This window comes from Physella acuta, unplaced genomic scaffold (genome assembly GCF_028476545.2).
Source record: "Physella acuta isolate Inbredline_101_S28 unplaced genomic scaffold, ASM2847654v3 ptg000291l, whole genome shotgun sequence".
Lineage (NCBI taxonomy): Eukaryota > Metazoa > Mollusca > Gastropoda > Physidae > Physella > Physella acuta.
Window position 1 is genome coordinate 1231065 of NW_026731810.1, and position 16986 is coordinate 1248050.

Below are 16986 nucleotides of genomic sequence, written 5' to 3' on the forward strand. Positions count from 1 at the left end.
TATTCCTTGAGAGTCGTTACAAAAACTTCTGGAAGCAATGCATCAAAATTTGAATGTTTAAACTACATCTGCCATTGTTAGCGCGACGGGCACGCTCTCATTTGATCCTAATTATATGTTATGCGTTCGTGCCAAGTTTGTAAGAATCGTTATATTAAAAAATTTAACTAATTGCCTTACATAATTGTATTTATAAAAAAAAAACCAAGACACGCACTTGTAACAAAGCGTTCAGATGGAAAGACGTTTGGTTTTGGTTTCATGTCTGGTAAGATAAGGACAGATAAGAGAGATTTCAGAAAGGAAATAATAGGCTCTGGTACAATATATCTAAACAGAATTTAATTCAACACTATAGAATATCTATGAATCTGCACAATACAAAATAATGAGATATGATGTATTGTTTGATGATGTAACATGTGACACAAAGCTGAAGATGTTGGTATGCCATGTATTACTAATGTATACGTGTATCTAAATGATATTAGTAAGCCTTTTCTTTAAATTTACAAATCATGAATGTATGTAAATGGTAAAAACCACTGGACTAAAAATGAAAGATGCAAAAACAGCGTATCAAGTGCAGCACAGAGGAGTGGTGCACTTCCTGCGCACGCATTAGCCTGCTTAGAAATTCCCAGGATGTTAAAAATGCATCTGTTTCTTAGATAATAATTTCGCGGGGGGAAAAAACGGTTTGATCAAACCTAATTAGACTGATTTTGCTATTAAAAATGGTTTCAACCAATCGTGGATGGCGACATAATTTATGTCCCAGGATGTTAAAAAAGTTGTTGATCTGGGGTAGAAAGAAGAACAGGTTTTTTTTTTTAATAAGTGCTTTTTTCTTTTAAATATTGAGGGAAAAACATGATGCACCTGCTGCTTAAAAAGTAGGTCAGAAAACGCATATGTTAAATGTCCAGTAGCGGCGGCTAAAACTCCCCGTAAAATGCAGGTGAATTACCCAAATCCCGTCCTGTTACATACAATCATGGTGTGTCTGTCTATAAAGGATATTACTAAAACGATTTCCTAATGTGCCTCTTCAAGCGTATCCAGGAACTGGGAGAAACCATCTCAAGTTTAAACAGAAACCACCTAAGATTCAACACAAAATATTTTGTAAAGATAAAATTCCCGAAGCCCTTTTTTCTGTCATAAAATCATTTCATTCTTGTTTTAAGAAAGGATTCCTAATATATATATTAACATGTCACTTCAAGCGTAGTCATACTTTGGGAAAACCATTCCAGGTATAAACAGAAACCAACCAAGTACCTAAAGTTCTTGGTTACAAACGAAGGTAATGGAGACCAAGGAATATTTAATGTAAAAAGTCTCTTCTGGGAATACCCAAACCATATTAGTAGTCATAAGCTCTGATGGCAACGGCGGTTGGGTAGATTCAGTGTACAGGCGGACACACTTGAACCTGATACCGGAACTGTTTTTAATGCCTACCTTACAATTTATGCACGGCTATATTTAAACAAGGAAGATCAACAGGTATAATGGCTCTACAATTTCCGAGAATTTTATTCTAATACAAACAATTTTAAATACCGCAAATATGTTTTAACGTAAGTTACGCCATTCAAAGTTTAACTCGATATGATTTTCTCCATAAAACGAGATTTTTACACACAAAATTATGGGAAGTGAAAACAATGTGATCTGAACCAATGGAATAACTAGGCAAGGTATTACCGTTTCTTTTATCAAAAGTGCGCAGTAAAAGAAACAGAATCAAATGTCTTTCATTACTGTCTTTTCGAACAAATCTTAACCGTCCATCTGTTAGAATGTAAATAGCGTCGCGAGCTAGATCTAGAAGATTGAATCAACGTTTTGGAATGGATAGAACTCGTGGGTAGAACTGCCTTAATCAGACCTTAAAATAACCTAGCACATAGGAGCAACCTGATTTCACGACTACCAGATCCAATCAATTGATTGATTTAACTCCACCAACCGGGGACAAAGATCGGGTTTAAAGTTTTAAATCTATACGACAGTCAGTCATTACGAACTTTGTGTCCGGCAATCAATTTCACTCTTAATTTTATTCTCTAAAGATTTTACGCGACTGGCCTTGTACTTTATTAATGGGGTACATAAATCTAATTCGAGTTCCACAAGGAGATTTTCTCCTTAAAAAATGTGCTATGATTCAGATGGTATCTGGGAGTCTTGAATCTACATTCTGACAGACACCGTTTTCTCTTAACACTGTCCTTTTTTAATGTATTAAGACTTTTTTCCATGCCGTTAAGTAGCAGTCTTACGCAACTATCGCTTTGTTAACCCCGCGCTTTGAAAAGGTTTCTATAAGCCCAGTAATGACAACCTAAACATTAGCTTCCTGGTTCAACAGTTTCAAGAGGACATCAAACACACTCTATTAGATATAAATGGTTTTTTAATATAAAATAAGCTACTAGAGAAGTAGTTACTCGTGGATTTTATATTTGCCTATACTGATGAAGTTTTCTCTGGCACTGTGTTAGGTTGGGAAAAAGACAGATGACACCAAGACAGACATTTCAATCGATTACAGCATACTCCTGCAAAAGATTGTCAATCTGATCAACGAATATGATAGTGCTGTTAAAATAGTTCAGGCTATTTAATGACATACGATACAGTATGTCTGGTAGCTATTTATAAACTTCTTTGCCGTACAGATATCAAGTGATAAAACATTGCCAGGAAGGGAAACAATAGTTAACAACAATTTATGTTATTAATCTTGATATATTTTTAATACTTATTAAAGTAAGCAGGGAATGAGAAAAGCAATAAGAATATTTACACCCACACTTTAAAAACGTATTCATGCAGGCAAGCTATTCCAATAAGATAAACCAGATATTTTAATCACCTATCCAAGCAAATGTAGGCAAGCAATTCCAATAAGATAGCCAAGATATTTTAATCAACTATCCAAGCAAATATAGGCAAGCTATTCCAATAAGATAACCCAGATATTTTAATCCCTTATTCAAGCAAATGTAGGCAAGCTATTCCAATAAAATAACCCAGATATTTTAATCCCTTATTCAAGCAAATGTAGGCAAGCTATTCCAATAAGATAACCCAGATATTTTAATCCCTTATTCAAGAAAATGTAGGTACTCTTTTCCATTGGTCCAATAAGATAACCCAGATATTTTAATCCCTTATTCAAGAAAATGTAGGTACTCTTTTCCATTGGTCCAATAAGATAACCCAAATATTTTAATCACCTATCCAAGCTAATGTAGGCAAGCTACTCCCACACTGACACCCACGGTACATCTTTAATCAGCTAATTGAACTCCCTACCGACGCTGCTCCTATGGGAACAGCAAGCAGTGCTCAACATCCCGCTGTGACTACCAGAGACCTCGACTGGTAACAAACTGAGAGCAATCACCCACTCGTACGCTGACATTGGTGTCAGTAATGTGTCTAGCACGATGTAGCCAAACTTCTTTGCTTGGCTTCTATTCGGACATTTTACCGTTTTTTTTATGGACAAACATAACAGTACAAAAGAAAGACGTCACAAGACAATTTTATAATAGCTCTTTACATGCGGAGCAGAGGTAACGCTCCTTTTACCGTGTAAATAATTTTACAGCACACAAAAATCGGGTATTTGCCTCTGGTGATAAAAAAAATTGTGGCTAAGCCACCGTTAAAAGCTTTGGTTTTACTTAAATGTAGAGAGTTAAAGTTGATGACTGGAGGGTTAAAGCGGATGCCTGCAACGGTTGGTTGGTTTGGTTCAAGTGACAGCTAATTTAACCGTAGGCACATTGCTAATGGTAAAAACTCCAAACCTTGACCTTTGAACTCATACTGCACATCGTGCACTTAAAAAACATTACTCAGCCAACCGGAATCAAGAGAAATCTTTTAGATGTTTTAGCTACAAGCTGCATCAGACACGCAGCGTTAAAGTGTGTTGTTATGTTGAAACCACTTCAATAGCTATGGAAAAAATGAAGTAACATCTTCCGGGAAAAACATGAAGAGGTCGGTGATTGACGTTTCAGATCAATCAATGGCTTCGGTTATCGCAGTAAATGTGTGCGGGTAAAACGAATGAAGAAGAAAAATAAATCCTTTGTTCTTTGATTGGTCCATTTTAAAAATTGTTTTATGCAATCCGTGGTGCAAAATATTAGAGTTCATATTTCTAAATAATTAATGTCAATTTCCTTCAACTGACTGGAAATTAATTCAAACTAACCCTTTGAACATTAACTTGTAGGGTTCATACAATCGATATTACACACCAATAAACCGGCAATAAATACCGACAAAAAAACCGATATATTCGGTTTATAGTTATGACTCGTTTTAATGTTTGAATAGAGGGTAAGCTAGGCTGTTTTAGTAACACTATAGTAAAAACTAACAATAGGAATACGTGGATATTCATAATCTGCAGATACAGATTATATCAGCGTATGTTTGTTTGTTTGTTTTTTTTAAGGTGAAAAAACAACTTGGGGATAGTTTAAAAACAACAAACGCCAAATGACGCGGTGGCACGTAAAGCCCTGTTTACCCGACTCCCGGAGCATCAAGTCAAAGAGCCGACATGCAGGCTGTATAGGGTGGAAGACACGACAGGCAATAAACTCGCCGTGCTAACACCCCACATAAAACATTCATACCAATGGGGGGAAGTCAGGCTTCCCACCACAACGGAAGTGAACAAACAGAACGAAAGAGCATGATAGGGATTTATTGATTGCGAGCCCACTAAATCCAAAGGTAATATTTTCTCAACCGTGCCCTTCCACAAAGTCTTATTTCAGCGGGATCTTTGACTTCTTCGTGTCAACAACCGCCAAAAATTACATCATGGCTTTCACGTGCCTGCGGGATTTTTTTAAACAGTGGAATAACCGTCTAAACAAGATCGGACAGGCTTTGTCATTTTACTGAAAGTAGACAAATATTTGATAAAACAGACCTCGGCACTATAGGGATAAGCTTTTAAAAAGCATCGAATGCAATGAAAAAACCAAGAAGGTTTTTAAAAAAATGTTTATTTTATGTTCAACTTGCCGCGATTCACTCAGACAGTATCATCAAAGATGCCTGGATCTTCTGGTATTTTTATGTTAAAAAGGTTTCAATAAACGACGGCACAAATGAGGGGGGGGGGGATCTTGCGTGTTGTGACAATCTGGTAGGTTGTGGGCGCTGTAATTTGAGTTTAAAGCATGACTTAATCTATGGACGCCCCTTCAATTAGGACACGGTAAAAGACAAACATCGACAGTAACAATACACAAATCTAAACCTAGCCGTTCCTCTGGCTTAAAGGGAAAAAACTATCTGGTAATTAAAGCCCCACGTGGAGCAACGCCATGAAAAAATAAGTCACATCGTCAACCGCCCTAAAGCACCAACAGACGTTAGTTTTCACATCTAAGGAAGACGCCGCGGTCCCAAAATATACCCCAGGGGCTATTAACATCAGACAGCGGTTAAACTATTATTAATTAACATCCTTCTTGATATCCGCGCAACATCGTGTTTCTAAAACATTCTCAAAAGATGGGCGAAAGGGGAGAGTACCAATGACGTCACACGATCGATACGCACCGGAACTCCGCGGGATGATGAAACCGATCTGTTTATGGCAGCAGGGTATGATGCATGTTTGAAATAAAACTTTTTTTAAAGCGAAACAAAATATCCAGAACTGTCACACAGAGAAGATTATTAAAATATAGCTGGTGTGTGGGGTTTTTAACTCCAAAACGCGAGACCGATATATTATTCTCAGCGACACTAAGTCGTAAAAAAGGCGGATATTAAAAAGGGGGAATTAATAAAACGTTTCAGCATCCGGCTTTGAAGCTGCTGTTAAAATAAACATAGCGGTGGCTTGGAAAGTGTGGGCGTGGTAAATGACAATAGAACAGAACGTTGAATGTTTGTAGCAGCACACGCACCACTATGGCCATTGCTCATCCTCCCGCTTAATCTTATAATCTATAGCACGAAGGTCGGCCATCTACAACAAAATTATCTAAAAAGACCAACGACGTGATATGACGTGGCTACATTGCCTTTATCTCACACGATAATAATTTAGCTCACCAACAAAACCACTTTCACGCCATATCTATTAATATACAAGAATGCAATAACTGGCTCATTACAGCGGTCCTTCGTTCGGCGTATGAAGGGTCTAATTTAATATAAACTAGTGTCTACTAACGTGTGACTAGTTGTTCTGAGCAGGAGTTATATTTAAAGCAAGACTGGACCAGCAAGAAAACCGCAGGCCAGAACCAACTTAACCCATTCCTGACCCCAAACGACAGTAATCAATAGTTTGGGAACCCCTAGCATATCGATCTCGACAAACAGATTCGTACAATCTTGCATACGAATGTAATAACCGAGACCAAAAAAAATATTTCCTATGACTTACTCTATTTTTTATTTCTATGCATATATTGTAAATTGAACGCTGCTAAATATCACATGTAGTGTAACTCTTATGAAACAATCACTGGTAAAATAGGCCTGTATGTTTTATAGGCATCTCATTTTTTTTTAAATACATGTGCTGGCGCTTCATGGCAGTCACAGATTACACATGAGAAAATGCATTGTTGTTTTTTTTAACTAATTGTTTAAGTTCGAAAAGTTTACAAATAATTTATTAGAAATTTCCTAAATAAACTCTAAAACACATTTTTCAGACTTGAGTTAAAACCTTATTTTTTCTTGTTTATCTATTATTCATTAATGCAGGGCTGGTAATTGTGTAAAGGCTAATACAATTACAGAGCCAACGTCTGTTTTTTTGTCTGCTTTCATCACCAGACTCTCAAATCCCATTCTGGCCCATCAGGCATCATACACATGTTGTCATTCGCCGTCGTCCTGCAGACATTTTCAAATTATTCTTATTTCCTCTAGGGAGGTTTTGGGTACTCGTGTGATATTAGCAACGTAGAGAGGGGGAGGGTGGTATTTCTTTTAGAGATTTGCATCCAGCTTAGGGGTTTTAAAGCCAAAAATGGTCCACCAACCTAAATGTGGCATACACCCAAATAACTACACAATTTTTCTCCTTATATTAAGAGTACAGAGTGCAAAACATCACCTTTTTGCACAATTAAAAGAAACAGTTCGACATCGGTCGAGAAAATTGCCCATGACAATGAGAAATATTGTACGTGATTACTCCATGATATTTTAATGGTACTTATAGTTAAACTAATATGAGTGAGACCTCGTATTTTTATATCAATCTTCGATGCGACACACCTGCATATTACGCTTAGATGAAGCGTAACTATTCTCACAGAAAACATAATTTCAAATCCAAAGTCAATCAAGTCAGGTATAGAAATATGTTTGTACTGCTAATCAGTGGCGTAGCGAGGTCGGGTGTCACCCGGTGCGGCACTTAATGGTGTCACCCCCCAGAGGCATAGAGACCCTTCCCAGGGACAAACTTTCAAATTTTCGATTTGCACCCCCCCCCTCAAGTTTTCGATTTGCACCCCCCCCCCCTCAAACTTTCGATTTGCACCCCCCCCCCTCGAGTTTTTCTCTATATATTTTGCTATTTTTTGCCTTGGTGTCACCCCCCCTAAATGGTGTCACCCGGTGCGGTCCGCACCCCCCGCCCCCCCCCCCCCCCCCCGCTACGCCCCTGCTGCTAATCACTTATCGGTTTGAACTTACATTTCAAATGGAATTACTGTGGGTATTTATGACGAAATGTTTAAAAGCCCTAAAGTGAAATACAGAACATTAACTTTTCATAGCTTCAGACAAACGCCATTGGGGCCAGTCAACAACATAGATCTAGCAACTTTCGCTCTTTGGACGTATTGTACACTAGACCGTTGAAGATATAAACGGGATCACGTTCATTTATCGAACATGGGCCGGGGAAACGTGAGCAATATTTCATAGCCATGAAATATACTTTCGTTTAATTTAAAAGCATTGGGATTGTGTTCTATCACAAAATGCTCCAGCAATTACTCATAGATCGAATGAATAAACATGTAATTGTGATTTCAGGCTCAATTAAATGTCGTAGGCACTGTTTTGAATTTAAAAATCCATAACAATGCGACTAATATGGCCATGCTAATAAAAAAATACCGCGTAAATGCTTCATCCGCTCACCCCCCAAACAAAAATCTACACACTAGCCCACAGTTAGCAGTGGGTCGTTTTACAAGGATTTTACGAGATATTTGATATTTTTTATAGAGAAAAATATAATAGACACCAGTTGAAGTTGGTAACAGCTGTTTCGGTAGGCTTTATGTCAGGTAGGCTACACCTGTTTCATGTAATATTTCAGCTCGTTTGGTAATAGAATTTAATATCATGTAACTATGTATGCCTATTCCTTTCTAAAAGTATGAGAAATTCATTGAAACGACACATCCATTTAACCAAAAGGACAAATATCACGTGGTTAAGACAGACACTAAATAGGGTTTTGTGGGACGTGACTTCGGGCAAGCTTGACAACACATGTCCACTCAATGTACAGCAGAGTAATAAAACCAGGGATTTGAAATAAATTGGCCGGAAACACTGGCTTTCTCTCAAACGTACTGCACAGACAGCAGTTAGGCGGCTCATATTTTCTATACATTTTCTACCAGCGTAAAATGGGTGCTAGACAGCTCTGAGACGTGTACCACAAAAGTTTAACCTGCTTCAAATGGTATCTACATTAGTGATACATAACTTAAAAGTACGCTTTTCCTATTTGCACCTCCCTTCCCAGACGAAATTGAAAATATATTATTTAGCCAGTGTTCACCCCCTCCCCCGAAAGAAACACTGCACCCAATCCCCTGAAACTCGATTGTGAACCCAAATATTATCCCCTCGTCATTTCTTTGTCCCCGGCTTAACATGGAATCAGCGCATAATGGGATTGTTATCCATTGACACACGCTATTCTAGCATACCAACGTATTCTATAGCTTATCTCTTCAAATCCGACACAAAGCTAGTCCTCCACAAACAAATAGGAAAAATATTATAAAAGCTGAGCAAGAATAATAAAACAGATAATCTTATTTCAAACAAGCATTGTTAAACATTACAGCCAACTGCGTACCCCCATTATAGCGCAGCGTAAACAAAAATCTGTAGCGAAGAAGTGCAGAAAGGAAAAAACGGGGGAGAAATATGCCTTGATAAAGTCCACGAAAACAGAGACCAGCAATACCTGTTAAGACTAACGTCCTTATGCGGGCACGTGAGAGATTGAGACAAGCTTGCGATTTAACTCTTAGTAAACACAGACACGCACACATACAAACCCCCGTGGCTGTCTGCTTTTTCTAAAATCTGGCAAGTTTTCTCCCTTTCCTCCCATCACAGCATGAAAATATGACAATATTTTTAACTAGGATCGTAGGGTAAACACAGAATGTAAATACTCTTTGATTGTCTTGTTCTTCTGTGACATCTAAATATTGCATTATCCATAGGTTTACTTTGTACTTTACAGGAAAACCAGAGACAGGCAAACGGTTAAAGCAATGGCATTCAGATTGGCAATTTGTAATTCTGATTCAGGGTTGCTGATATGAGATCTTGACCTGATAAAAGCACTCACCCTGGTCAAAAACCTAAGGGGCTTGGTTTGCTGTTAACTTTACCTAATCAATACACCAACACTAGTCCTAAACCTAAGGGGCTTGGTTTGCTGTTAACTTTACCTAATCAATACACCAACACGTCCTAAACCTAAGGGGCTTGGTTTGCTGTTAACTTTACCTAATCAATACACCAACACGTCCTAAACCTAAGGGGCTTGGTTTGCTGTTAACTTTACCTAATCAATACACCAACACTAGTCCTAAACCTAAGGGGCTTGGTTTGCTGTTAACTTTACCTAATCAATACACCAACACGTCCTAAACCTAAGGGGCTTGGTTTGCTGTTAACTTTACCTAATCAATACACCAACACGTCCTAAACCTAAGGGGCTTGGTTTGCTGTTAACTTTACCTAATCAATACACCAACACGTCCTAAACTTAAGGGGCTTGGCTTGCTGTTAACTTAACCTAATCAGTAGGCCTACACCAACTCTAGTCGTAAACTGACTAAAAAATGAAGTACACTTCTTGTTCTTATTTTACCTTGTGCAAATGAAGGCAAAAAAGTTTTGACAAGTAGTAGTCTATTGCACACACATCTTAACTACAGGACAAAGACAGTCTTAACTTAAAAACTATTAAAAAAACATTGTGAAACTGCCCCATGCTGTAAAAGGAAATATTTTGACAACCTGCCAAAACCCACTGAAAGGTATTCAACATTTACAAATAAAGGAAAGTGGATAAATACTTTAAGATATCAGCAAATATTAAAATTAAATGACAAAACAAAAACAGATAGGCCCTAATCTATTGACTTAAGTCTCAAAAATTTACATATGTTAAAATTTCTTTAAATGACCAGTTTGTTTACGATGAAAAAGAGCAAAATAAGACAGTTTTATTTAAAGCAATGTCAACAAACAAAACTGTTAACCCCCAGATGTTAGCTCTAATCAGCATTATCATGATGATGAAAATCAACAGTTCAACAAATCTCACAAATTCACTCAGCTCTTATCAGCTTGCCTACAGGGCACTGTGCTTTGTGCTATCTAAACAAAACATGCCATAGTGACCAACAAATGTGAAATCTACATTCAATGGCATCTGCATCTATGTTTACAAAGCTTTTTTTTAATAAATAAATCCTTTCCTTAATAGATACAGCACAATAAATAAAAAGAAAATATCACATGCTATAATATTAAAACTGTCAATTATTTAAAATTATGTCGCATGTTGTTTATTTTCGTAACTTAGTGTTTGATACAAAAAATTATTTTAGCAAGGATTTATATATTTTCCTAAATGACAAATAATTCAACTTTAACAGGCAGGCCCAATGCTTTTATGAACTACAAAGAAAGATGTCATGTGTCACACTTAAAAAAAAAGAATCTTACTTGGCCTTTGTTAATAAATCCTGTTTCTCTTGCCACTCTGTTTGCAACATCAGGACCACCATTTATGTGCACAGCAAACTGGTTGATGTAAGTTTCTGACGAGGACAGTACAACAAGGCCTAGTATCCATACAAACACATACAGAAGCTCAGCTGTCCTAGTGTATGTTGTGTACATGATAGTGTACAAAAGCTGGTGCTATAGTGGTGATGTTAGTTAATTTGTAAATCCTTGTTCAAGAGCTTCAATACCTTTCTAAATCCTGAAATGAAATTTAAATTAGATAGTTAATAATTTGAAGTTGTTTTACTGTAAACTAATCACACTTGATGCATAGCATAGTTCTTATCACAATGAACATGTATGTATACCCCAACCTGGAATCATTAATAACAATACTTTAACCTTTTAAATGACTAGTGTTGAGTGAGTTCAGGGTTGATGTGTTGTTATAAGAGGTAGTAATTGTGCACACATAAAAGTGTGCATAATGGACACATTGCATTCTCTCACTTGTCAAACCAAGGACTTAATCATTTTTATAACCACCAGAGCATAGTTCGTAACAAACTATCATAATTAACATATAGATATAACTGGACTATAATTTAAGTTAATTCTCTGTAGGCATGAGTTTAATAAATCAATGTGATATTAAATTGTAAGCATACCTGATATATTTATGGTTCAAACATACAAACCATTTATTTTAAATTAATTGTGCCTCATTTAATATTATATAAATGTAGTCTGTACTAACAGCTAATAAAACATATGTTTTAGCAGCAAAATGACAGATTTACAATATTGTTTTCAGTACAAAATAATATAACAACAATATTTTCTATGATCAATTTATGATCAGTAGCCTTATATTTCTGTAGTTTTAAGTGGGCAGATGAAGTAGAGTTAATGTTTCTTGACCACAGCATATGGAGAGATGGTCATCACTTTAGGTACATAAAATTGGCCGAGGCTAGTAATGTGAAAAGAAGGTGCCTCATTAAATTTAAGTAGGCCTAATTATTTCACATTTTAAGGAAGATTTATGTTTTGAAAGTTTAAAAAATGTTTCAAAGTTTCATTCATGTACCTGTTTTTAAACAAATGTATTAAAACTTTTCAGTAATAAATAAAGCAATGTTTTCACCAAAGCTCGTGTACTTCAGCAGCCATCTTGTTTAAGTCATTTTTTGGTAAACATAGCGGAAGATTCAGGGGAAGACACTCTATCTAACAAATGGCAGTTGTTTATATATTATTATTATATAGCAAATATTGCTGGCAAACAATGCTGTTTAAAGTTAATTTCTAACCTGTAGGCCTATATTGATATAGGCCTATTTAATTTATTTTGTATTAGGACCCTATTTAGCCATTGATTTTGGTTTCTTATTTAATTATCTATAGGCCTAATATTTGACACAAATATAGGCTATCACAATATCCTTCTATTAAAGCCTTAACAATGAGGCAACTTTTTCTGACATAACTAGCCTCAGCCAATTTTACGTACCTAAAACAATAGATTACCCACAAATAATAATATTAATTAGGCCCATTTAGCCCTAATAACTTGACTTAAACTGGTCTTAACTTATGGCCTACCACTACCTTTTTAGTATTAGTACTATTAGGCCTACTATTTTAAAGTAATTTAAAGCCATATAAATATTATAAAAGGCCCATTAGTCAATAGGGCATTCATTAGCCGGGATTAGGCCTAATAAAACTAAAAGTAGGCAGTTTGATGAAAAATTAAAAAGAAAATTTTTTTTTAAAAAAGTATCAGTAATAGCTAGGACAATGGTAAACTAAGTCAATTTAGCATATATAAACTTTCTGTGCAAAGTCATTATGACTGAAAAAAAATTCCAAAGTCATGGGTCCGTGTGGCATAGCTAATGAAGAAAAAACTCCTAGACCTGTGACCTGATTTCATGAGTGGATATCTGGATTAATTTTTAACATTTTTCAATGAAACTTAACAGAAGCATATTAAAATAGCTTAGAAATGATTGTAGATAGCTAAAAGTAACCAAGATTGATTAATAACTTTAAAAAAATATTAATGAATAAGGTTGGCAGATATTGGTAACACAAAAAATTAGCCTTATAGTTCTAATTTTAAAATCATCCATATTTATTATTTTAATTACTTAGACTGTGCACACTTATTATTTAGGCAGTTTACAATGGGAGTCAGTATTTGAAGATCTAAAGTAGGATCTATTTTATGAAATTATGTGTGACATTTAATGGGCGTTTCCTTTCTATAGAAACTAAAAATCTTAAATGAAGCTATGTTCTAAAGCACACTAAATTGACTACATATTTTCTTTAGGCACAGAACAGTCTGCCTAAAGATAAGACATACTATATCAGATTAGATTTAAGCAATTGTGACTGTCCCCTTCTCTCTTTTTCATCCTTGATTTGGGACCAGGTTATGTCGGAGTTACACAACACAATACATACAGGCATAATAACAAACTAGTTTTACAATCATCAAATAAGCCTATGTAATATGTATGTACATATGTACACAAACAAGACAATAAATTGTAATTAATGTACTTGTCAATAAGTTTGAAAAAGATATATACAACACAGACGACAAGTAACAAGTAAATTCTTTAAAAATCAAATGTTATATGTACACATTTACACATGCAAGACAATAAAATTGTAAATAATGTACCTGTCATTGAAGTTGAAAAATTGAAAATAAAAAAATATACATGACCCACCAGTTTTGTGTTTTTTTAACAGTGTACAAATATTGACTTTAGATTGACTTAGTGTTCAGAATCAGTGCGATGTATTGATTTTTTTTGTATTGCAATACCAAACATACATCTCAGTTCATATTGTTTAAACTCCTGATGGTTTTAGCCAGACAAATTACTTCTGACAATGTAACATGTCAGTGGTGTATTGACAAATTCTGACTATGATGTTCAGAATCAATGTGTTATGGTGTAGGACATAATTCACATTTTCCAATTGTAAACTTCAGCCATCTGACAATGTAAATATGTCTGTGGTGTATATTATATTGAATGGCAAAACTGACTCTGATGTTCAGAATCAATGTAATATAGAATAGGACATAATTAACATTTTGTGAGAAAAAAAAGATTGACAAAATTTAATAATACTGAATATCTATATATATAATTCTCTTCTTCGAGCCGTTAGAAAACAAGCTGCAAACGCGCCTTACAATCCCCTCTCTTCCTCTCTGTCGCTATCACTACCACCCCCACCCCAACCCCACATGATCTGGTGAGCTGTAGTCACGTTAATGTTTACAAATCGTAGACGGGTTTAGTGACGGCTGTAGGGTAGGGGTTGGGGGAAAGGGAGGGGTGTTAGTGTTTTAAAGCAAATATTTTCAATGGCAGCATTGGTACTGTCGAATTCACAAATTATGAATTACTGAAAAGTAGAAAATAAAACAACTAAATAGCTGCGTATGATACGCCACGGGGCGGCTCGTTATCTATAAAAGACATCATAATTACACTCACCAACCACTAATGTCTCAAAACCACCACCAAAATCTCACAAAGTCCCACCCCACGACAAAAAACACAATTTCCCAAAAGAATGACAAAATAACGTACTATGTGACATTTTTTAAGCCCCCACCCGCCCCACCCCCTTCCTGAAGACGGCCCGTGCCATGATCATATTTTGTCAGAAACAATTAGCAAATTATTAATAAAGGTATGAATTACTCAAGTAATAATAATATAAGAACTGTTTGAAGTGGTATTTAATAAACTAACTAAGAATTATGATGACTATTATGAGTTCTTGGCATCTAACTAAGGCATCTGCCCTGCATTCCTAACTAGAACAGCACTTAAAGGTCAAGGACACACTCAGTCACACGCCATAAACAAAAAAAAACTGTCGATATATTAACAACGAGCCGGCCCGCGGCATAACATACGCCGCTATTTAGTTGTTTCTAATTTTCAATAATTCATAATTTGTGAATTCGACAGTACCAACGCTGACACTGAAAATATTTCTTTAAAACACTATAAGTAGCTCGTTAAGGACCATAACCCCCCCCCCACCTTCCTTCCCCCCCCCCCCTCCCCCCCTACGTTTAAAATCGTTGGCTCTGCTTGTAAACATTTAGAGTGAACACAGCTCACTAAAACCATGTAGGGGTGGGGAGGTAGGGAGAGCGTTTGCAGCTTGTTTTCTAACGGCTCGAAGAGGAGAATTATATATATAGATCCAGTTTTAAAATAAGTAAATAAAACATATCTGTCTCTTAATGGCTAAGTTATCAAAACTTTATTTCAAATTGTAAGCGCGAATAAAGTTTTTTTCATTCAAGTTAAGTGTTTTTCACTCTAACAGTCCGTCAATGCCAACCCCACCCCTTCACCTCTTCCGGAATCGGCAATTAGATTATTATAAAATGGCGTCTTAAAAAAAAAAGAGGGTTGGCCACTTACAGAAGCAAATGTATTGTTTTCAGCCTAATTTCATTAAACAAATCTAGTTTTATTTGATAGTAAAGATGTTATAAAAATTGGGTCTAATAAAAAAGTTATTGGGTAACGCACCTGCTTTAAATAATTCGACTTGAAACACAAGCTAAATAAGCGTGACTTTCTCTCGACGGCCTCGTGAAAGACAAAGGAAGAAATTAGGTCAAGCTGCCATTATTAAAATGTTAATTATTCGCCCTGTAAATACATGGGAAGTTTCGAGTACAAATCTTTCCGATTACGATACAATCCTTATTTTTAACTATTATGTACTTCATGAGAAAGAAAAGATTCGATATTTTATATGTCCGCCCAAAACACGGGTGCTTCAAAACCGCGAGAACGAGACTTCCCGAATCGAAAAACCTACTAAAAGCAATAATTTTATTTTAGGCCTAGAGTAGATCTAGATCTAGTCCCCTCTCTTTCACATTAACTTGTACACTAGTTTCAGATGATTTTACTCAGTAAAATTTACTGTCTTAAATTTAAAATTTAAATTAAAACAACTAGAAATTAAAAAAGAAATCTAGAAACTAGATCTAAGATCTAGATCTAGTCTAGAATCTAGATTCTAGATTAGTCAATGTCTATCTCTTTTTATTAGTCTTATCAAGACTTATCTAGAAATCTAATAACAAACTCTAACAAACTGTTAGTTGAACCAAGTTCTAACCTAAGGCTAAGTTTATTTTATGTGACTCAAGTACTCAAGTTAGTAGTCTAGGCCCAAACTAAGCCTTTTTTTTTTTTTACTAAGGCCTTCTAAAGTAGATCTAGATTCTAGATTAGAAATAAACTGAAAATGACAAACCTCCTACTTGTCCTACTAAATTAGATCTAGAATTGAGTTCTAGATGTAGATCACAATCCAATAGTTATTTAACAGAATCTCCCTATTATAAATAAAATATTAAGTACACATAGCCTAGATCTAATCTAGCTTCTTTAATAAAAATAACAGAACACACATCCCGTTTCCTATAGATAGGCCTAGCCTACATTTACAATATTCAGAAGACTGCTTGTGCTATAATCCTTTTTGGGTTTTTTTGTTTGGCCAGGTTTTTTTTTGGGTTTTTTTGTTTGGCCAGGTTTTTTGGAGTATTACTTGCTACTGGTTTAAATTAGATTTATTGTTTTTAAATAGTATTCTGTAAAATGCACGCCTTAATGAAAATAATTTTATTAATTGAAAAAAAAATGTACTGCTTAGAAAAATATGAGAAAACACATGTGTTTTATGCTTTTATGATTATCATTGTTATAACTAAAGTACTGTGTGCCATGTAGGACCTCTTCATCATTGTTTCGACAGCGTAAATAGCGCACATCGTATAAAGCAAAACCGATCTAATAATCTAATCTAGTGTAAATAATATTAGTAATATTATTAGTCTAGATCTAGTTCATAGGCTACACATTACAAAATATGTAAAAATTATTA

General features: G+C 35.6%; 1 protein-coding gene across 1 annotated transcript in view; it reads right to left on the reverse strand.

The window, feature by feature from the left end:
• LOC131939743 (furin-1-like) overlaps nucleotides 1–16986 on the reverse strand; it is a 53073-nt gene that overhangs the window by 35984 nt on the left and 103 nt on the right. The window contains exon 2 of the mRNA XM_059298225.1: nucleotides 11023–11284. Within this exon, the coding sequence (XP_059154208.1) occupies nucleotides 11023–11199 (177 nt within the window). The 5' untranslated portion in view covers nucleotides 11200–11284. The remainder of the gene's footprint in view (nucleotides 1–11022; nucleotides 11285–16986) is intronic.